At 50.5% G+C, this 23856-nt stretch overlaps 1 protein-coding gene across 2 annotated transcripts; it reads left to right on the forward strand.

Moving 5' to 3' along the window:
- Nucleotides 1-2166: 2166 nt before the first annotated feature.
- On the forward strand, nucleotides 2167-18686 carry LOC142921815 (uncharacterized). 2 transcript variants are annotated; one of them, XM_076063151.1, is made up of 9 exons: nucleotides 2167-2322; nucleotides 2750-2948; nucleotides 3380-3558; nucleotides 7938-8302; nucleotides 8616-8781; nucleotides 9693-10052; nucleotides 13025-13339; nucleotides 13725-14073; nucleotides 14205-18686. In XM_076063151.1, the coding sequence occupies exons 1-9, from the start codon at nucleotides 2229-2231 to the stop codon at nucleotides 14329-14331; spliced, it is 2154 nt and encodes a 717-aa protein (XP_075919266.1). In that variant the 5' UTR covers nucleotides 2167-2228; the 3' UTR covers nucleotides 14332-18686. The 2 variants fall into 2 exon arrangements, with proteins under 2 accessions (XP_075919266.1, XP_075919267.1); XM_076063152.1 differs by having other exon boundaries at nucleotides 13256-13339.
- The last annotated feature ends 5170 nt before the right edge of the window (nucleotides 18687-23856 follow it).

Raw genomic sequence — 23856 nt, forward strand, 5'->3', positions numbered from 1 at the left:
TCACCAACTACAAACCCAGAGCCCCCCACACCACTAACGACTCCCGCCTAGCCAACGACCTGAACGAGTTCTACTGTAGATTTGAAAGACAATTGGACTGTCCTGAACCACCCCTTCCCACCCAAGAGGCCCCACCCCCCACCCATACTACAGAGACGACTCTCTCCTTTCAGGAGGGAGAAGTTAATAGACTTTTCAAGAGGCTGAATCCACGCAAAGCAGCCGGGCCGGACTCTGTCTCTCCAGCCATCCTCAGGCACTGCGCTGACCAGCTGTCTCCGGTGTTCACCAACATCTTTAACACCTCCGTGGAGACATGCCATGTACCAGCCTGTCTCAAGTCCTCCACCATCATCCCTGTGCCCACAAAGCTAAGGCCAACAGGACTAAATGATTACAGACCGGTCACCCTTACATCTGTGGTAATGAAGTCTTTTGAGCGCCTGGTCCTGGCACACCTCAAAGCCATCACAGACCCTCTCCTGGACCCCCTTCAGTTTGCCTACAGAGCCAACAGGTTTGTGGACGACGCAGTTAACATGGCCCTCCACTTCACCCTACAGCATCTGGATGCCCCAGCATCCTACGCCAGGATCCTGTTTGTGGACTTCAGCTCTGCCTTCAACACCATCATCCCTGCCCTGCTTCAGGACAAGCTCTTCCAGCTGAACGTGCCCTACACCACCTGTAAATGGATCACAGACTTCCTGTCTGACAGGAAGCAGTGCGTTAAGCTGGGAACACAAATCTCCGACTCCAAGTCCATCAGCACCGGAACTCCTCAGGGCTGCGTCCTTTCCCCACTGCTCTTCTCCCTGTATACCAACAGCTGCACCTCCAATCATCTGTCCGTCAAACTCTTGAAGTTTGCGGACGACACCACCCTCATTGGGCTGATCTCTGGTGGGGATGAGTCTGACTATAGGTGGGAAGCTGACAACCTGGTGACCTGGTGTAGCCAGAACAACTTAGAGCTAAATGCTCTAAAGACAGTTGAGATGGTTGTGGACTTCAGGAAGAATACAGCCCCCCTCAACCCCATCACACTGTTAGACTCCCCAGTCAAAATTGTAGAGTCCTTCCGCTTCCTGGGCACTATTCTCTCCCGGGACCTCAAGTGGGAACTGAACATCAGCTCCCTCACCAAGAGAGCTCAACAGAGGATGTACTTTCTACGGCAGCTGAAGAAATTCAACCTGCCAAAGACAATGATGGTGCAATTCTATACAGCGATCATTGAATCCATCCTCACCTCCTCCATAACCGTCTGGTACGCTGCTACCACTGCCAAGGACGAGAGCAGACTGCAGCGTATCATCCACACTGCTGGGAAGGTAATTGCCTGCAATCTACCAACCCTCGAGGACCTGCACACGACAAGGTCCATGAGGCGAGCGAGGAAGATTATGGCCGATTCCTCCCACCCTGGACACTCTCTGTTTCAGCTACTCCCCTCTGGCAGAAGGCTTCGGTCCATCAGGACCAAAACCTCACGCCATAAAAACAGTTTCTTCCCATCTGCTGCTGGCCTGTTAAACGAGGCCAAGGGCTAACACTGATTTTAACATTTTATCTACATGATGACACCTTGCCGATATTAACTATGTTAACCTGTTTGTATTTTTTATTTTTAAATTATATCTTAAAGCTATTTTATATTCGATATTTATTCAATTTTATATACTTCAGCCCCTTGGTGTTAGTTAGACTTTTAACCCTTATTATTATAGTAAGACTTGTTTAAAACTTATTTAAGATTTTAGATTCCTATATGTTGAATGTATGCACCATCCTGCCAAAGTAATTTCCGTGTCGGTGTGAAATTTCATGGCGAATAAAACCCTTTCTGATTCTGATTCATTCTCAATAGGAATCGATTCTGAACGCTCTCCTTTTCTAACACAATCGATTCTCATGGTAGGTATCCCAATGGGATTCGATTCTATGCGCTTTAAATCACTAGCTAGATCGATTCCTATGTTAGAACAAATCGCCATAATCAATTCCCATGTTATCGAAAATGTATTCGATTCCATTTTACACTCACGACCAACGTCAATTCCAATGCAGTCTCAATAGGGATCGATGCCATCGGCTACATTTTTGACCACTATCGATTCGCATTTGTTATCCACATAGGAATCGATCCGAGTTTTTAATTAAACCTTGAATCGATTTCCTCAGCACGTGACTTGGGTGAGGCGGACGCGTGGCTGCGTGTGGGGTTAATGGCGATGTCGAAACTCTACAAACTTGGCCTACTCTTCCCCTTCATCCTGCCTCTCCTCCTCCTCCACCACCTCGTCACGTGCAGCAGCCACGGTGAGCAGAGCCCGAGGTGGTCGATAAATCGGGTGCCAGGTTGTGATTGTGGGGTGAGTGGTGGTGCAGTGGTTAGCGCACTGTGTGGGGAGTGGTGGTGCAGTTGTTAGCGCACTGTGTGGAGAGTGGTGGTGCAGTGGTTAGCGCACTGTGTAAGTGTGAGTGGAGAGTGGTGGTGCAGTGGTTAGCGCACTGTGTGAGTGTGGAGTGGTGGTGCAGTGGTTAGCGCACTGTGTGTGTGTGTGGGGAGTGGTGGTGCAGTGGTTAACGCACTGTGTGTGTGTGGAGTGGTGGTGCAGTGGTTAGCACACTGTGTGTGGAAGTGTGTGGGGAGTGGTGGTGCAGTGGTTCACGCACTGTGTGTGTGAGTGAGGAGTGGTGGTGCAGTGGTTAACGCACTCTTGAATGTTTTTCCCCATCTGCCCAGCTCCGCTGTTCCCACTGAATGTTCGTTTGGAGTCTCGAGACCTCCTGGCGACCCTTTGCTGGGACCCCGTTGAAGCGGCTCCCAGTGGGGATGGAGGGGATAGACCCCCACTTGTTGATCCTTTCACCATCAACTCGACCACCACGACCACGACCAACTCAACGTTCCTGAATGTTACATACACAGTTCAGAGCAAACTGTGAGATGCTCACTCACTCAGCCACTCACTCACCAACCCACTCACTCACCCACTCACTCACTAACCCACTCACTTACCCACTCACTCACCAACCCACTCACCCACTCACTCACCAACCCACTCACCCACTCACCCACTCACTCACCCACTCACCAACCCACTCACCAACCCACTCACCAACCCACTGACCCACCCACTCACCAACCCACTCACCAACCCACTCACTCACCAACCCACTCACTCACCCACTCAATCACCCACTCACCCATTCACCCACTCACTCACCAACCCATTCACCCACTCACCAACCCACTCACCCACTCACTCACCAACCCACTCATCCACCAACCCACTCACACACACACACGTCTCTCTCACCCACTGGCTCCTCACCACCCTCACCACTCCTCCCTGTGTCTCTGTCTGCGCAGCTTCAGACGAGCCCGCTGGCAGACCGTCTGCGCTTCCACAACGGAGACACGGTGCGACGTCTCCTCGGCGCTGGACGATCCCGGTGACCGCTACCTCCTCCGTGTGAGATTCTCCTTCTCATCCTCGCCGTCGCGATCCTCACGCTGGGTCGCCGTTGTAGTCCTGCCCTTGATGGAAAGTGAGTGGCACGAGATTGTACATATGCCTCTGTCTTTATGTGTGTCTCTCTCTCTGTGTCTCTGTGTGTGTCTTTCTCTGTGTCTCTGTGTGTGTGTCTCTCTGTGTCTCTCTCTTTGTGTCTCTGTGTGTGTGTGTCTCTCTGTGTCTCTCTCTCTGTGTCTCTCTTTGTCCGTGTCTGTCTGGTGCTCACTAACAGCACTTGCCCCAACGGTCTTTTTCAGGCTACACGGAGGATCTTTGTCATCTTTGTCTGTGTGTGTCGCTGTGTATGTCTGTGACTCTTTCTGCCTGTGTGTGTGTCTTCGGCTCACAGGGGGAGATCACACAAACTCCACTCGCTCTGTAGGACAGGGGGAGATCACACAAACTCCACTCACTCTGTAGAACAGGGGGAGATCATACAAACTCCACACACTCTGTAGGACAGGGGGAGATCACACAAACTCCACTCACTCACTCTGTAGGACAGGGGGAGATCACACAAACTCCACTCACTCACTCTGTAGGACAGGGGGAGATCACACAAACTCCACTCACTCACTCTGTAGGACAGGGGGAGATCACACAAACTCCACTCACTCACTCACTCTGTAGAACAGGGGGAGATCACACAAACTCCACTTACTCACTCTGTAGGACAGGGGGAGATCACACAAACTCCACTCACTCTGTAGGACAGGGGGAGATCACACAAACTCCACTCACTCTGTAGAACAGGGGGAGATCACACAAACTCCACTCACTCACTCTGTAGGACAGGGGGAGATCACACAAACTCCACACACTCTGTAGGACAGGGGGAGATCACACAAACTCCACTCACTCACTCTGTAGGACAAGGGGAGATCACACAAACTCCACTCACTCACTCTGTAGCACAGGGGGAGATCACACAAACTCCACTCACTCACTCTGTAGGACAGGGGGAGATCACACAAACTCCACTCACTCTGTAGGACAGGGGGAGATCACACAAACTCCACTCACTCACTCTATAGCACAGGGGGAGATCACACAAACTCCACTCACTCACTCTGTAGGACAGGGGGAGATCATACAAACTCCACTCACTCACTCACTGTAGGACAGGGGGAGATCACACAAACTCCACTTACTCTGTAGGACAGGGAGAGATCACACAAACTCCACTCACACACTCTGTAGGACAGGGGGAGATCACACAAACTCCACTCACTCACTCTGTAGGACAGGGAGAGATCACACAAACTCCACTCACTCACTCTGTAGGACAGGGGGAGATCACACAAACTCCACTCACTCTGTAGGACAGGGGGAGATCACACAAACTCCACTCACTCTGTAGGATAGGGGGAGATCACACAAACTCCACTCACTCACTCTGTAGGACAGGGAGAGATCACACAAACTCCACTCACTCACTCTGTAGGACAGGGGGAGATCACACAAACTCCACTCACTCTGTAGGACAGGGGGAGATCACACAAACTCCACTCACTCTGTAGGACAGGGGGAGATCACACAAACTCCACTCGCTCTGTAGGACAGGGGGAGATCACACAACCTCCACTCACTCTGTAGGACAGGGGGAGATCACACAAACTCCACTCACTCACTCTATAGAACAGGGGGAGATCACACAAACTCCACTCACTCTGTAGAACAGGGGGAGATCATACAAACGCCACTCACTCTGTAGGACAGGGGGAGATCACACAAACTCCACTCACTCACTCTGTAGGACAGGGGGCGATCACACAAACTCCACTCACACACTCTGTAGGACAGGGGGAGATCACACAAACTCCACTCACTCACTCTGTAGGACAGGGGGAGATCACACAAACTCCACTCACTCACTCTGTAGGACAGGGGGAGATCACACAAACTCCACTCACTCTGTAGAACAGGGGGAGATCATACAAACGCCACTCACTCTGTAGGACAGGGGGAGATCACACAAACTCCACTCACTCACTCTGTAGGACAGGGGGCGATCACACAAACTCCACTCACACACTCTGTAGGACAGGGGAGATCACACAAACTCCACTCACTCACTCTGTAGGATAGGGGGAGATCACACAAACTCCACTCACTCTGTAGGACAGGGGGAGATCACACAAACTCCACTCACTCACTCTGTAGAACAGGGGGAGATCACACAAACTCCACACACTCACTCTGTAGGACAGGGGGAGATCACACAAACTCCACTCGCTCTGTAGGACAGGGGGAGATCACACAAACTCCACACACTCTGTAGGACAGGGGGAGATCACACAAACTCCACTCACACACTCTGTAGGACAGGGGGAGATCACACAAACTCCACTCACTCACTCTGTAGGACAGGGAGAGATCACACAAACTCCACTCACTCACTCTGTAGGACAGGGGGAGATCACACAAACTCCACTCACTCTGTAGGACAGGGGGAGATCACACAAACTCCACTCACTCTGTAGGATAGGGGGAGATCACACAAACTCCACTCACTCACTCTGTAGGACAGGGAGAGATCACACAAACTCCACTCACTCACTCTGTAGGACAGGGGGAGATCACACAAACTCCACTCACTCTGTAGGACAGGGGGAGATCACACAAACTCCACTCACTCTGTAGGACAGGGGGAGATCACACAAACTCCACTCGCTCTGTAGGACAGGGGGAGATCACACAACCTCCACTCACTCTGTAGGACAGGGGGAGATCACACAAACTCCACTCACTCACTCTATAGAACAGGGGGAGATCACACAAACTCCACTCACTCTGTAGAACAGGGGGAGATCATACAAACGCCACTCACTCTGTAGGACAGGGGGAGATCACACAAACTCCACTCACTCACTCTGTAGGACAGGGGGCGATCACACAAACTCCACTCACACACTCTGTAGGACAGGGGGAGATCACACAAACTCCACTCACTCACTCTGTAGGACAGGGGGAGATCACACAAACTCCACTCACTCACTCTGTAGGACAGGGGGAGATCACACAAACTCCACTCACTCTGTAGAACAGGGGGAGATCATACAAACGCCACTCACTCTGTAGGACAGGGGGAGATCACACAAACTCCACTCACTCACTCTGTAGGACAGGGGGCGATCACACAAACTCCACTCACACACTCTGTAGGACAGGGGAGATCACACAAACTCCACTCACTCACTCTGTAGGACAGGGGGAGATCACACAAACTCCACTCACTCACTCTGTAGGACAGGGGGAGATCACACAAACTCCACTCACTCACTCTGTAGGATAGGGGGAGATCACACAAACTCCACTCACTCTGTAGGACAGGGGGAGATCACACAAACTCCACTCACTCACTCTGTAGAACAGGGGGAGATCACACAAACTCCACACACTCACTCTGTAGGACAGGGGGAGATCACACAAACTCCACTCGCTCTGTAGGACAGGGGGAGATCACACAAACTCCACACACTCTGTAGGACAGGGGGAGATCACACAAACTCCACTCACACACTCTGTAGAACAGGGGGAGATCACACAAACTCCACACACTCTGTAGGACAGGGGCAGATCACACAAACGCCACACACTCTGTAGGACAGGGGGAGATCACACAAACTCCACTCACTCTGTAGGACAGGGGGAGATCACACAAACTCCACACACTCTGTAGGACAGCGGGAGATCACACAAACTCCACTCACACTGTAGAACAGGGGGAGATCACACAAACTCCACACACTCTGTAGGACAGGGGGAGATCACACAAACTCCACTCACTCTATAAAACAGGGGGAGATCACACAAACTCCACTCACACACTCTGTAGAACAGGGGGAGATCACACAAACTCACTCACTCTGTAGAACAGGGGGTGATCATACAAACTCCACTCACTCTGTAGAACAGGGGGAGATTACACAAACTCCACTCACTCTGTAGGACAGGGGGAGATCACACAAAGTCCACTCACTCATTCTGTAGGACAGGGGGAGATCACACAAACTCCACTCACACACTCTGTAGAACAGGGGGTGATCATACAAACTCCACTCACTCTGTAGAACAAGGGAAGATCACACAAACTCCACTCACTCTGTAGGACAGGGGGAGATCACACAAAGTCCACTCACTCACTCTGTAAGAAAGGGAGAGACCACACAAACTCCACTCACACACTCTGTAGAACAGGGGGAGATCACACAAACTCCACTCACACTGTAGAACAGGGGGAGATCACATAAACTCCACTCACTCTGTAGGACAGGGGGAGATCACACAAACTCCACTCACACATTCTGTAGGACAGGGGGAGATCACACAAACTCCACTCACTCACTCTGTAGGACAGGGAGAGATCACACAAACATCCCTCGCCATGACCCCCCCTCTCCCGTGTCTCAGCTGTGCTCAGCGCTCCGTCGTTCACCCTGAGGCTCGACAAACTGACGCGGGGGGAGGAGGAGGAGGAGGGCGATGGTGGTGAGGATGAGGAGTGCGGTGTTGTGGGTGACGATGAAGACAACGACGATGATGGCTACAACGACGACGGCGATGACGATGACCGTGACGGCGGTGACGATGACCGCCGTGATGACGGTGGTCCTGGGGTGGCTGGGGAGTTGGAGGCGGCGGTCGACGGAGAGCCGGAGGTGCGGAAGCTGTCGTTGTTGGTCTCCGTCGGGCGGGGGTGGAGGGCGCTGGTGGCCCACGACGTGAAGTATCACCATCAGGTTGACATCTCAAAAAGAGGCGGCGTTAGACTCACGGTGAGAGGTTGCCGGAGTTGTGACGGGGGTCGGGAGGTTGTGGCGGGAGATGTGTGTGGTTGAGTGGGTGGGTGGCGATGCTGCTACTGATGATGATGATGATACTACCAATGACACTACTACTGATGATGCTGCTACTACTGATGATGATGCTGTTGCTGCTACTACTACTGCTACTACTAATGATGATGATGATACTGATGATGCTACTACCAATGACACTACTACTGATGATGCTACTACTACTGATGATGATGCTGTTGCTGCTACTACTACTGCTGCTACTACTGATGATGATGATGCTTACTGCCAGGAGCGCTTCATCGGATGCCGGTACCAACACCGAATGATGCTTCTGCCGGGACGCGAGGATGAGTACTGCGTCCGCGTGAGAATGGTAGCCGACTTGCCACGGTGGAAGGCAGGGGAGTGGTCTCCACTGTCGTGTGTCTCTGTCCCTCCACCATACAGCACCGGGGGTGAGTGGGTGGCTGGGTGAATGAGTGAGAGGTATTTTTGTGCGTGTGAAGTGGGTCTCTGTGTGAGTAGCCTTGTGGGTCTCTATGAGTGGTCTATGGGTCTCTGTGTGAGTAGTCTTGTGGGTCTTTGAGTGGTCTATGGGACTCTGCGTGAGTAGTCTATAGGTTTCTATGAGTAGTCTATGGATTTCGATTTAAAGCTTTCGTGACTGCAAGGATTCATCTTCTTTGGTTCTTTCGGTAAAGTCACATAGAATGAGAATAAAATAAATTGATAAAATAAAATAACACAATAAAATTCTCATGACGTTTCGGCCACAACACAAGCGGCCTTCATCAGGTGAAGGAACGAGACTGTCTGGAGGACAGCGCTGGAGCGAACACAGCCACGCTCAGACCAGCACTGTCCTCCAGACAGTCTCGTCCCTTCACCTGATGAAGGCCGCTTGTGTTGTGGCCGATACGTCGTAAGAATTTTATTGTGTTATTTTATTTGATCAATTTATTATTTTATTCTCATTCTACGTGGCTTTACCGAAATTACCAAAGAAGATAGTCTATGGGTCTCTATGAGTACTCTATGGATCTCTGCGTGAGTAGTCTTGTGGGTCTCTGAGTAGTCTATAGGTCTCTGCGTGAGTAGTCTATGGATCTCTATGAGTAGTCTATGGGTCTCTATGAGTAGTCTATGGGTCTCTTATGAGTAGTCTATGGGTCTCTATGAGTAGTCTATGGGTCTCTGTGAGTAGTCTATGGGTCTCTGCGTGAGTAGTCTATGGGTCTCTGCGTGAGTAGTCTATGGGTCTCTATGAGTAGTCTATGGGTCTCTATGAGTAGTCTATGGGTCTCTATGAGTAGTCTATGGGTCTCTATGAGTAGTCTATGGGTCTCTGCGTGGTCTTCCCACCCAGCCCCTCGTGTGGGTGTCGACACGGACGGCCAGGTCACGGCGGTGGTCGGCCAGAAGGTGGCGCTGCTGCGCTGCGTCTTGTGGGGTGCGGCCGTGGTGGTGGTGCAGGCCAACTGGCTGAAGGCCTCCCGTGACTACGTCTGGGCGGGGGCCAATTTGGCCACGCTCAGCCCGCTGCACGGCACGGCGTACTCCAACTCGTCCCTCGCGGGCCGACTGCGGTTCCGCGTTGGGGGGCCTCCCGGCGACGTCTCGCTGGAGCTGCTGGACGTGCGTCCTGGCGACGGGGGCCTCTTCCTCTGTCACATTGTCACCTTCCCCCACGGTAACTTCGAGGGGAGGGTCAACCTCTCTGTCATCGGTGAGAATTGACACTGCCCCACGCAGAGACCCATAGACTCATCATGCAGAGACCCATAGACTACTCACGCAGACACCCATAGACTACTCACACAGAGACCCATAGACTACTCACACAGAGACCCATAGACTCACACAGAGACTCATAGACTACTCACACAGAGACCCATATACTACTCACACAGAGACCCATATACTACTCACACAGAGACCCATAGACTACTCACACAGAGACCCATAGACTCATCACACAGACACCCATAGACTCATCACACAGACACCCATAGACTACTCACACAGAGACCCATAGACTCACACAGAGACCCATAGACTCATCACACAGAGACCCATAGACTACTCACACAGACACCCATAGACTACTCACACAGACACCCATAGACTACTCACACAGAGACCCATAGACTACTCACACAGACACCCATAGACTACCCACACAGAGACCCATAGACTACTCACACAGAGACCCATAGACTCACACAGAGACCCATAGACTACTCACACAGACACCCATAGACTACTCACTCAGAGACCCATAGACTCACACAGAGACCCATAGACTACTCACACAGAGACCCATAGAATACTCACACAGAGACCCATAGACTCATCACACAGAGACCCATAGACTACTCACACAGAGACCCATGGACTACTCACACAGACACCCATAGAATATTTACACAGAGACCCATAGACTACTCACACAGACACCCATAGACTACTCACACAGACACCCATAGACTACTCACAAAGAGACCCATAGACTACTTACACAGAGACCCATAGACTACTCACACAGACACTCATAGACTACTCACACAGAGACCCATAGATTACTCACACAGAGACCCATAGACTCATCACACAGACACCCATAGGCTACTCACACAGACACCCATAAACTACTCACACAGAGACCCATAGACTCATCACACAGACACCCATAGACTACTCACACAGAGACCCATAGACTACTCACACAGACACCCATAGACTACTCACACAGAGACCCATAGACTACTCACACAGAGACCCATAGACTCATCACACAGAGACTCATAGACTCACACTGAGACCCATAGACTACTCACACAGACACCCATAGACTACTCACACAGACACCCATAGACTACTCACACAGAGACCCATTGACTCATCACACAGACACCCATAGACTACTCACACAGAGACCCATAGACTCATCACACAGAGACCCATAGACTCACACAGAGACCCATAGACTCACACAGAGACCCATAGTCTACTCACACAGAGACCCATAGACTCACACAGACACCCATAGACTACTTACACAGAGACCCATGGACTCATCACACAGACACCCATAGACTACTCACTCAGAGACCCATAGACTACTCACACAGAGACCCATAGACTCATCACACAGACACCCATAGACTACTCACACAGAGACCCATAGACTCATCACACAAACACCCATAGACTACTCACACAGAGACCCATAGATTCATCACACAGAGACCCATAGACTACTTACACAGAGACCCATAGACTACTCACACAGACACCCATAGACTACTCACACAGACACCCATAGACTACTCACACAGAGACCCATAGACTACTTACACAGAGACCCATAGACTACTCACACAGACATCCATAGACTACTCACACAGACACCCATAGACTACTCACACAGAGACCCATAGACTACTCACACAGAGACCCATAGACTCATCACACAGACACCCATAGACTACTCACACAGAGACCCATAGACTCATCACACAGACACCCATAGACTACTCACACAGAGAGCCATAGACTCACACAGAGACCCATAGACTCATCACACCGAGACAGATAAACTACTCACATAGAGACCCATAGACTACTCACACAGAGACCCATAGACACACCACACAGACACCCATAGACTACTCACACAGAGACCCATAGACTACTCACACAGAGACCCATAGACTCATCACACAGAGACCCATAGACTGACACAGAGACCCATAGACTACTCACACAGAGACCCATAGACTCACACAGACACCCATAGACTCATCACACAGACACCCATAGACTACTCACACAGACACCCATAGACTACTCACACAGAGACCCATAGACTACTCACACAGAGACCCATAGACTCACACAGAGACCTATAGACTCATCACACCGAGACCCATAGACTACTCACACAGAGACCCATAGACTCACATGGAGACCCAAAGCTCATTATCTTCTGCAGATGTAGATGCCACTGGTTCTTCACGCTCTGCAGATGTAGATGCCACTGGTTCTTCACGTTCTGCAGATGTAGATGCCACTGGTTCTTCACGCTCTGCAGATGTAGATGCCACTGGTTCTTCACGTTCTACAGATGTAGATGCCGCTGGTTATTCACGCTCTGCAGATGTAGATGCCGCTGATTCTTCACGTTCTGCAGATGTAGATGCCACTGGTTCTTCACGCTCTGCAGATGTAGATGCCACTGGTTCTTCACGTTCTGCAGATGTAGATGCCACTGGTTCTTCACGTTCTGCAGATGTAGATCCCACTGGTTCTTCACGCTCTGCAGATGTAGATGCCACTGGTTCTTCACGTTCTGCAGATGTAGATGCCACTGGTTCTTCACGTTCTGCAGATGGAGATGCCACTGGTTATTGACGTTCTCTTCACGTTCTGCAGATGTAGATGCCACTGGTTCTTCACGCTCTGCAGATGTAGATGCCACTGGTTCTTCACGCTCTGCAGATGTAGATGCCACTGGTTCTTCACGTTCAGCAGATGTAGATGCCGCTGGTTATTCACGTTCTACAGATGTAGATGCCACTGGTTCTTCATGTTCTGTAGATGTAGATGCCACTGGTTCTTCACGTGCTACAGATGTACATGTCACTGTTTTTTCGTATTCTGTTGATATTAATGTCACTGGTTCTTCTCGTTTTGCAGATGTAGATGCCACTGGTTCTTCACCTTTTGGAGATGTAGATGCCACTGGTTCTTCACCTTCTGGAGATGTAGAGGCCACTGGTTCTTCACATTCTACAGATTTAGATGCCACTGGTTCTTCACGTTCTACAGATGTAGATGCCACTGGTTCTTCACGCTCTGCAGATGTAGATGCCACTGGTTCTTCACGTTCTACAGATGTAAATGCAACTGGTTCTTCACGTTCTACAGATGTAGATGCCACCACCGCCGTCTGTTGCACGCCGGTTGAACTCACGACTTTCGGTCCGAACAGGCAACTGGACACACGAACAGGTTTGTTCGCATCTCTGAATGTTGCATGTGTGTGTGTCCGTGTACGTGTGTGTGTGTGCGTGTCCGTGTACGTGCACGTGTGTGTGTTGCTTTGTGTGTGTCCGTGTCATTGTGTGTGTGTTGGTGCGTGTGTGCGTGTCCGTGTGTGTGTCCGTGTGCATGCATGTGTGTCCGTGTGTGTGCGTGTGTGTGCGTGTGTGTGTGTCCGTGTGTGTGTGTGTGTGTGTCCGTGTGCGTGTGTGTGTGTTCGTGTGCATGTGTGTGTGTTTCCATGTGCGTGTGTGTGTGCGTGTGTGTGTCCCTGTTCTGGCCACCCATCCCCTCGTTTGTCACAATCACGGCCTTCTCAGCTGCTGACACTCGCTAACGGCACCCGCCCCGACAGTCCGCCGTGGCCTTCACGGGGGAACTTTGTCTCCGTCCGTCCCTCCGTCTCGCTCCCTCGACCCGCAACGCCCGGGTGCAAGCGCCGCGAGCCTCAAAGGGCGCCTAGCCTGGCGCGTGTGGTCATCGCGGCGGTTGTCGTCGTGCTACGGCGGCACGCTGACGCCACGCGGGGGACCGTTTGGCCACGCAGAGAATTCTGCGGCGGCAGCGGCGGCGGGCCGGGCCAGCTGGGCCGCGATCCTCGCCGTGTCCCTCGCCCTGGTGGCCACGCTGCTGCTGCTGCTGCTGCTCTACTGCCACCCCCGTCAGCGTCAGCGTCAGCGTCGTCACGAGCCCTGGGGCCCCTCGTGAGTCGCTCGCTTCTCTCGGACGTCGGGCGGACGTCGGCGGTGCCCGCGGGGTCGTCTGTGTGACGACCTGCCACTGTGCCCCCCCCCACCACTACCCCACCACCCCCCCACTACCCACATGCGTGCAGGGAGGATCCCCCCACGCTCCCCAAGGCACCGCGGAGAAACGCGGAGGGCGACCGTGGCTCCGTGAGTGGCACACCGCCAGGACACAGAGGCCCAGTCCATCCGTGTCTCTCTCCGTATTCTGTGTAGTGTGTAGTGTATAGTAGTGTAGTGTATAGTAGTGTAGTGTGTAGTGTAGTGTATAGTGTAGTATATAGTAGTGTAGTGTATATACAGAGACACAGTTAGACTCGACCTAAAGCTTTCGTGACTGCAGGAATTCATTTTCTTTGGGTCTTTCGGTAAAGTTGTGCCCACTTTGTTTATGACCCTTGGGCTACACCCAACTTTAAAACTTTAAAACAGCCTGCTGCTTCAGCGGCTTTCATCCCCCTCTTTTCTCCTCCTGATGACGATTGCCAAAATAATACCCACAGACTCACCACACAGAGACCCATAGACTCACCACACAGAGACCCACAGACTCACCACACAGAGACCCATAGACTCACCACACAGAGACCCACAGACTCACCACACAGAGACCCATAGACTCACCACACAGAGACCCACAGACTCACACAGAGACCCACAGACCCACCACACAGAGTACCACAGACTTACCACACAGAGACCCATAGACTCACCACACAGAGAGACCCACAGACTCACCACACAGAGACCCATAGACTCACCACACAGAGACCCACAGACTCACCACACAGAGACCCATAGACTCACCACACAGAGACCCACAGACTCACCACACAGAGACCCACAGACTCACCACACAGAGACCCATAGACTCACCACACAGAGACCCACAGACTCACACAGAGACCCACAGACCCACCACACAGAGACCCAGAGACTTACCACACAGAGACCCATAGACTCACCACACAGAGAGACCCACAGACTCACCACACAGAGACCCATAGACTCACCACACAGAGACCCACAGACTCACCACACAGAGACCCATAGACTCACCACACAGAGACCCACAGACTCACACAGAGACCCACAGACTCACCACACAGAGACCCACAGACTCACCACACAGAGACCCATAGACTCACCACACAGAGAGACCCACAGACTCACCACACAGAGACCCACAGACTCACCACACAGCGACCCACCGACTCACCACACAGAGACGCATAGACTCACCACACAGAGACCCACAGACTCGCCACACAGAGACCCACAGACTCACCACACACAGAGACCCACAGACTCACCACACAGAGACCCATAGACTCACCACACAGACACCCACAGACTCACCACACAGAGACCCACAGATTCATGTTGTATATATAGGTGTTATGAAAATTGATGAAAATAATGAAAATTAAATGAAATTTGAGATTTGCATAATTTATCCGAAATTATGTTAATTAGTGTAATTATGCGCATAAATTATGCTGATTCGAGAGATAATCGTATTAATTTATGCGAGTGGGCGTGGTTAGGATAATGCAGGTCGTTATGGATTATCAGGTCGAGCCTCGGTGACGAGGATTGTGTTATGAATTGGAATGACGCAATTAATCGTATGCAGTGATGCAGGCGTTGTGAGCGTGAATGAGAGAGAGTCGATTCGACTCTGCTCTTTAATTCCGTATTATCGATAAGGATACGATTACTCTCGATTGAACATTACGAATTATGTGTGTTATGGATTATGTGTGGTGATAGTGTACTTATGATAGGTCCCCAGGATTCAGATCTCATACGCAGAACAATATTATGCAGAATTTCAGGAAGAATCACACACAAACCTTCTGCTTTAATCAATTTTATTTTCTAGCTAACTTTAATTTTTGGATAATATGAAACTCAATCTCGGGATTTTGGAATTTCAACACAGCGTTAACATGATACCATCACGATTGCGTTGTTTCACCTCGATAGCGGCACCTATGGTTAATTCCCGACGCGTAACGCAATCGATCGGTTGTTGAGAGAGAGAGATTAAAAACATGCGAACTATTCTATCAAAACCTTAACCTTATAATGTAAATTCGTATTTAAACATTGCCCACACAGTACCACATCCATTCATAGACCTTCAAGTAAATTCTTATCACGTTTTTAACAGTAGGGCGATTGGTTATTATGCAACTCAATGACAGCAGTATTTTTCGTTATGAATTGATTTTTAATGCACCACCTTGGAGTGGCAACCCTTCTTGATTATCCCGATATGCGTATCTGTGTCTTCGTTATCACTGGTTCAATTCTTTGCGTAAAGCAGACGCCGAGGTTAGCATCTCTTGTGTCCAAAATGTGTTTCCTGTGTGTTGCGGCGCGGTGGGGGAGTGAGGGGGAGAGTGTGGAGGAGGGGTTGCATACGACCGGCTGCCAGTTTCTGTCCACCGCTGGCTGGATGAGTCAGCACGACACTCGCCGTCGTCGCACCGATGGGTGTTGAGTGCGGGGCCGCTGCCCTCTCAGTGCTGGTGACGCGAAGTTGCGCACTGTGGCACGCTGGTGGCACGCTGTTGGCACGCGCTGGTGCTGGTGGCGCGCTGGTGGCGCGCTGTTGGCACGCACTGGTGCTGATGCTGATGGCACGCTGGTGGCGCGCGCTCCCTCTCCTTGAAGATGCGCGAACGCGCCCGTGCTGATTCGCTGATAGCAGTTTCTCTCCACTGCTGGCTGAGCTGCTGCACGCTCTTGCTTGGCGTTGCTGGCCGCGCTCTTTCTCCTTGAAGATGCGCGAACGCGCCCGTGCTGATTCGCTGACAGCAGTTTCCTCCACTGCTGGATGAGCTACGCCGGCGCGCGCTCTTTCCGCTACTGTAGTATCTGCCGCTGCGCTCGCCGGCGACAGGTCAAGTTTTTCTTCTGCTGAGTGAGCCGAGTCGCACGCGCTCTCTTTGTTGAGGTTGTTGGCGGCTCTCTGACAGCAGGTTTCCTCCACTGCTGTATGACTCAAGTCGCACGCGCTTGGTCACTGGTTTGCTGAAGTTGTTGGCGGCTGCTCGTGCTTTTCCGCTGCTGGTTGAGCCACGTTGCACGTGCTTTCTTTGTGGAGATGCTCGAGCGCTCTCAGCGCTGATTCGCTGATACTTTGTTGGTGGCTGGCCAACCTTTTTCTTCAGTTGAGTGAGTTGAGTCGCACGTGCTCTCTCTGTTGAAGTGCGCGAACGCGCCCGTGCTGGTTCGCTGACAGCAGGTTTCCTCCACTGCTGTATGACTCACTTTTGTTGATACATCGCGACTCAGCGATCCTCACTACTCAGCGAGGCTCGGAGCCAGCCGCTCCATGCGACTGCTCGTCCTGTGGACGTCTTGACTCGCTGATGTCTTGACTCTTGACTTAACTTCTCTGACAGCAGGTTTCACTGAACTTTTGAAAATGCGGCTGACCGTTATATTCAAAGACAATTCTCTCTGCGCAGTGGAAAAGGGGGAGGGCGGGGTCTGTGTGTGTGAGTTCGTGTGTGTACAGATGGCTCCTGCGATAACGATCTGTTTGCCCTGGCGTGAAATTCCTCTCTCGCGCTCTTCGGGAGAGACAAAGGTGGTCGGGAGTACCTATCTCTTTATACTTTCGACTTATTTTTCTCAAATACCATTTGGTCCCATGTTCGCCAAGACTCGTGTTTGTAACTACGTCCTCCCGACACCTCTCGGTTTTACCGAGGTTCGAATTGTTATGATGGAATTATTAAAAAGAAAAATAATTATCATCCTGAGTTTAAGAGGTCCATTTCTTGATTGTTGGAATCCATATCCCTTGGTTCTGTAAGGTTCTATAATGGAATGTCGTGTAAGGTGAACACGTTATTACTAATGTTATATTGCAATTTCTTTAAAACTTTGTTTGCCTGGTTGCCGTGTGTGGGGTGGGGTGTGTCTCCTCATCAAACCCGGCTGGCTTTTCCAGATGGCCCCTTGTGATAAGGTGTAATTCCTGCTTCCCCGCGAGCGAGAGAGGCAAAGGTGGTCGGGGTTGCTTGGGATATTGTTTAAACTCTTTCGCAAGTTTGCCCGTTGTCTCATTCCTTCTCGAAAACCTTTGATGTGACTGTATTTTGTCTCAAAGCTTTGTTTTAACAGTAAGTATTAAAGGTGAAAATCATTTGATAGCGAATTAATCATTGGATAATAATTCACTGATGTGTCTGGTGGCCTGTTCTTAATTGGAGTGAGCGTTAGGACCGCTAATTTCATCTTATTCTTGTTGTTGCCTTTTAATTTTTTTGTTGTTTTACTGGCAAATAAGGAAAAAAATATGTATACGATTTACCCTGTTGGCGTCTCCGTGTCTAGTCTCTTGGTGTTCTGACCTCGGAGGGACCTTTCCTAAGGGGCCCATCAAACTCTTGTTCATCTGGAGATTTTCGCCGATAGCTGTTACATCCTCGCCTTGAGAGTTTTATTATTTATTTATGGCCTGTTTATGATCTCCATCTGTGTTTGCGGGTTTTTGGGTTTGTGTGTTTTTATGCATTATTTCCTTTATTATTAAAATATATATCGGCAGATATTATTGTTAATATCAATTTTGGAAAAGGCTCATATACAACAAGAGAGAGAGACACGGAGAGAGAGAGACACACGGGGAGAGAGACACACGGAGAGAGACACAGGGAGAGAGGGACACGGGGAGAGAGGGACACGGGGAGAGAGAGACACGGAGAGAGAGAGACACACGGGGAGAGAGACACGGGGAGAGAGAGACACGGGGAGTGAGAGACACGGGGAGAGAGACGGGGAGAGAGACACATGGGGAGAGAGACACACGGGGAGAGAGACACACGGGGAGAGAGACACATGGGGAGAGAGACACATGGGGAGAGAGACACATGGGGAGAGAGACACATGGGGAGAGAGACACACGGGGAGTGAGAGACACATGGGGAGAGAGAGACACGGGGAGAGAGACACACGGGGAGAGAGACACACGGGGATAGAGAGACACACACAGAGACTTACACACTCACATGGAGCCATGAACACACATTGACTAACACACACACATCGACTAACACACATATGGACTGACACGCACACTTGGACTTACACACATGGACGTACACACACAGACATCTGGCGTTGCCCGGGCAAAAAAGACATAGACACACATCGACTTACACACACACACGGACCTAAATGCACAGACATGGACTCAAAGACACACACATCGACTCACACAGCAATCCCCGATGATGCCACAGCTAGACCAATTTTCTCTCTCTGGGGAACCTTAGCGAGGAGCAGTTTGAAAACAAAAGTCTTCCTAGTACTGGCAGGTGCATCAAGGAAACAGAAAAGACTCGATTTGTAGTCTCAATGTCTCCCAAGATTTTCGTTTAGGCTTCTATTTGTGCATCCATAAGCTTTGGTTAATTTTCCTAAGTAAATTTAAGAAGCTGTAAAGCATAACAGCATATTTAACGTAGGATCTCTTAAGCAAGGGGCATGCAGGTTGTCCCTGTGGGGGCGTTGGTAGTCCCGTAGACGTGAGGTCTTTTCCACCAATGGAGTGCAGTTTTGTCCTGAAGGAGGATGCGGGCCCAGTCTGAAGGTGACATCAGAAAAGTTGACGTCGAGGTTCATCTTCTTTGGTTCTTTCGGTAAAGTCACCGCCGTGTAGAGTGAGAATAAAATAATAAAATAACGCGATAAAATTCTCACGACGTTTCGGCCACAACGCAAGCGGCCGTCTTCAGGTGAAAGGTACAGAAACTGTCGGGACGACGTGGTGGTGACTTTACCGAAAGAACCAAAGAAGATGAATCCTTGCAGTCGCGAAAGCTTCAAGTCGAGGTTTGTCTTTTGCCATCGAGCTCCGTGGAGGATGTCCTCGCTCATTGCCCTCTTTGTATTTTGTGCCAGAGTCCCGCGGGTTTAGATCACAGACTGCCGGGGCAAGCGCTGTTAGCGCCTATCGAGGCCGGCAACGGCACACGCGAGGGGGTTGAATGGCCAACGCGACGCCCGGGCTGTTGATGTCTGCACACGGCACCGGTTACTCAGCCAAGGCCGAGTTTGGTCGCTCGATCTAGGGAAGAATTAGAACCGCCTTTAGATAATCGACGGCGATGTTGGCCAGGAGTGGGAACTAACCTTGGGTGGGCGTGTAGCACGGCGCGCTCACCGCCGCTCCACCGCTGCTCCCCCCAAGCACCAAGGCTTCGGGGATCTGTCGGGGCGGCCGCGGGCTCCTCGCTGTCGAGGTGGGGAGAGAAAAAACTCAACCAGAGGAGCCAGCACTGAGCAAGGTGCCTGCGTGCCCGTCTTTGTGTGCGAGCGTGACGTCTGTCTTTGTGTGCGTGACGTGTCTTTGTGTGCGAGCGTGACGTCTGTCTTTGTGTGCGTGACGTCTGTCTTTGTGTGCGAGCGTGACGTCTGTCTTTGTGTGCGTGACGTCTGTCTTTGTGTACGTGACGTCTGTCTTTGTGTGTGTGACGTCTGTCTTTGTGTGCGAGCGTGACTTCTGTCTTTGTGTGAGCATGACGTCTGTCTTTGTGTACGAGCGTGACGTCTGTCTTTGTGTGTGTGACGTCTGTCTTTGTGTGCGAGCGTGACGTCTGTCTTTGTGTGCGAGCGTGACGTCTGTCTTTGTGTGCGAGCGTGACGTCTGTCTTCTTTGGTTCTTTCGGTAAAGTCACCACCACGTAGAATGAGAATAAAATAATAAATTGATAAAACAAAATAACACAATAAAATTCTCACGAATTTTCGGCCACAACACAAGCGGGCCTTCATCAGGCGAAGGGACGAGACTGTCTGATGAAGGCCGCTTGTGTTGTGGCCGAAACGTCGTGAGAATTGTATTGTGTTATTTTATTTTATCAATTTGTTATTTTATTCTCATTCTACGTGGTGGTGACTTTACCGAAAGAACCAAAGAAAATGAATCCTTGCAGTCACGAAAGCTTCAAATCGAAATGTGACGTCTGTCTTTGTGCGCGTGGCCGTGGTGGGGGGGGGGGGGGGCGGGGGAGCCACGCCGACAGTATGAGAGGGAACTGGGGGGGCCGTCCGTTTGGAGCAGCGAGGTCTCCGTTGTGCCGCTGGAGTCTTCGCCACCGTCTCGGCGTCGCCGGCCAGGCGGTCTACCGGCTGCCCTGACCGGGAACCGTAGCGAGCAAGTGTGAACTGTTAAGGCCGTTTTAATAAACAGAGCGCCTCCTGCTCTTAGTGTCTCTCCGAGTCAGTTAGTACACCTGCATCGGGAAAGATAAGGCATCGTTTTCCTTTAGCCAGGCGAGGTTTGCGTGTCACGGTCGTGTATTGCAGCACAGTTATTTTGGATTTTGTGTTTGTTTTTGCTGTTGGCCAAGTGTAGATATTCGGCGGAAATCATGCACACCCAGAATGTGTGTGGCCTATAGATGGTCTAAAAAAAGTAGTCCACTCACACCGCAGGCTGAGTCTCCTGTCATTACCCCCCATGGTCACTAGTCCACTCACACTGCAGGCTGACTCTCCTGTCATTACCCCCCATGGCCACTAGTCCACTCACACTACAGGCTGATTCTCCTGTCATTACCTCCTGTGGCCACTAGTCCACTCACACTGCAGGCTGATTCTCCTGTCATTACCTCCCATGGTCACTAGTCCACTCACACTGCAGGCTGACTCTCCTGTCATTACCCCCCGTGGCTCTAGTCCACTCACACTGCAGGCTGACTCTCCTGTCATTACCTCCCATGGCCACTAGTCCACTCACACTGCAGGCTGACTCTCCTGTCATTAACCCCCGTGGCCACTAGTCCACTCACACTGCAGGCTGACTTTCCTGTACCTCCCATGGTCACTAGTCCACTCACTCACACTGCAGGCTGACTCTCCTGTCATTACCCCCCTGTGGCCACTAGTCCACTCACACTGCAGGCTGACTCTCCTGTCATTACCTCCCGTGGCCACTAGTCCACTCACACTGCAGGCTGACTCTCCTGTCATTACCTCCCGTGGCCACTAGTCCACTCACTGCAGGATGACTCTCCTGTCATTACCTCCCGTGGCCACTAGTCCATGCATGGGTGAATGAGTGGGTGTGTGACTGAGTGGGTGAGTGGGTAAATGAGTGGGTGGGTGAGTGAGTGGGTGTGTGACTGAGTGGGTGGGTAAATGAGTGGGTGGGTGGGTGGGAGAGTTGGTGGGTGAGTGGCTAAGTGGGTTGGTCAGTAGGTCCGAGCGTCTGCGTGAGTTACACGCCTGGACATGTGACCAAGTCCAGAGACATGGTCACAATGCCGCTGTCGAGTGTGGCGATTTTGTAACATGCAACCCAAACTGTGGAAGTGCGGAGTGGAACAACAACAACATCAGTTTAACACGTATTTATTCATAATGAGGATTTCTGGGTACGATCGCGTAAGTAAAAATGTGTCGCAAACCTCACACCACCCGACACGGCCAATCGGTAAAAAAAATTGTGACGTTGAAGAGTGAATTAATATTTAAAATTTGAGTGCGACGCATCGCTGGAAATTCCCAATCAACATCATAAACAACGCGATTATATTCTTTGGGTTTTTCGGTAAAGTCGCACAGAACAATAAAATCATAAAGTGAATACAAAAATAATTTAAAATATCACGACGTTTCGATCGCAACACAAGCGGTCGACATCAGGAAAAGGGTGGCAGGGGAGATCGAAACTTCGTGGGTTTTTTGTATTTTATTGTTCTATCTGCGTGACTTTACCCAAAGAATATGAATTCCTGCGGGCACGAAAGCTTTTAAATCAACAACATTATAAACACCATCAACAACATCAACACCATCAACACCATCAACATCATCATTATCAACAACACCATCAACAACATCAACACCATCAACATCATTATCAACAACACCATCAACATCATCAACACCATCAACAACATCATCATCAACAACATCATCAACAACATCAACATCATCAACATCTCTTCTAGATTTAAAGCTTTCGTGACTGCTAGGATCCATACTCTTTGGTTCTATTGGGTAAAGTCACGTAGGTGAAAAAATAACAAAAAATCACGACGTTTCGGCCACAACACAAGCGGCCTTCATCAGGTGAAGGGACGAGACTGTCTGGAGGACAGCGCTGGAGTGGAAGAAGCCACACTTAGATCACGACCTTTAAGCTGTGTGAGAAGAAAAAGACCACGCGCCTTGACAAAGGAATTAGCATATAATTTAGCATTGAAATGGCTCATTGAAATAGCTAAGTTAAAGTATACACATCCGCAGAGGTACCCCTTGACAAAGGAATTAGCGCTGGAGTGGAAGAAGCCACGCTTAGATCACGACCTTTAAGCTGTGTGAGAAGAAAAAGGCCAAGTGCCTTGACAAAGGAATTAGCATATAATTTAGCATTGAAATGGCTCATTGAAATAGCTAAGTTAAAGTATACACATCCGCAGAGGTACCCCTTGACCAAGGAATTAGCATCAAATTTAGCATTGAAATAGCTGAGTAATTAGCTTGTAACTGGTCACAGAAATAGCTATGTTAAAGTTAGAGCATATACATTCACCGAGGCACCTAGTACTCATCAAACAGGATAATTTAGCGAAACACAACCACGCTCAGACATCGGACCTGTGTGCGAGCAAACAAGGTGTTCTGACAAAGAAATTAGCATAAAAATTAGCATTTGATTGGCGGATTTTTGGAAAGAGGTGGTGTACATGCCGGTGGACTTGCAGTTTG

The sequence above is a fragment of the Petromyzon marinus genome, unplaced genomic scaffold (assembly GCF_048934315.1).
Source record: "Petromyzon marinus isolate PM22_M1 ecotype Great Lakes invasive population unplaced genomic scaffold, UKy_Petmar_22M1.pri1.0 PM_G_Scaffold_9, whole genome shotgun sequence".
NCBI classification, from domain to species: domain Eukaryota; kingdom Metazoa; phylum Chordata; class Hyperoartia; order Petromyzontiformes; family Petromyzontidae; genus Petromyzon; species Petromyzon marinus.

Excerpts from the sequence above, each read along its gene's own strand:
- LOC142921815 (XM_076063151.1), top strand. The coding sequence starts at position 2,229 with ATGGCGATGTCGAAACTCTACAAACTTGGCCTACTCTTCCCCTTCATC. Across the intron at positions 8,782-9,692 it reads TCCACCATACAGCACCGGGG|CCCCTCGTGTGGGTGTCGAC; the intron begins GTGAGTGGGTGG and ends CTTCCCACCCAG. Across the intron at positions 14,074-14,204 it reads CACGAGCCCTGGGGCCCCTC|GGAGGATCCCCCCACGCTCC; the intron begins GTGAGTCGCTCG and ends ACATGCGTGCAG.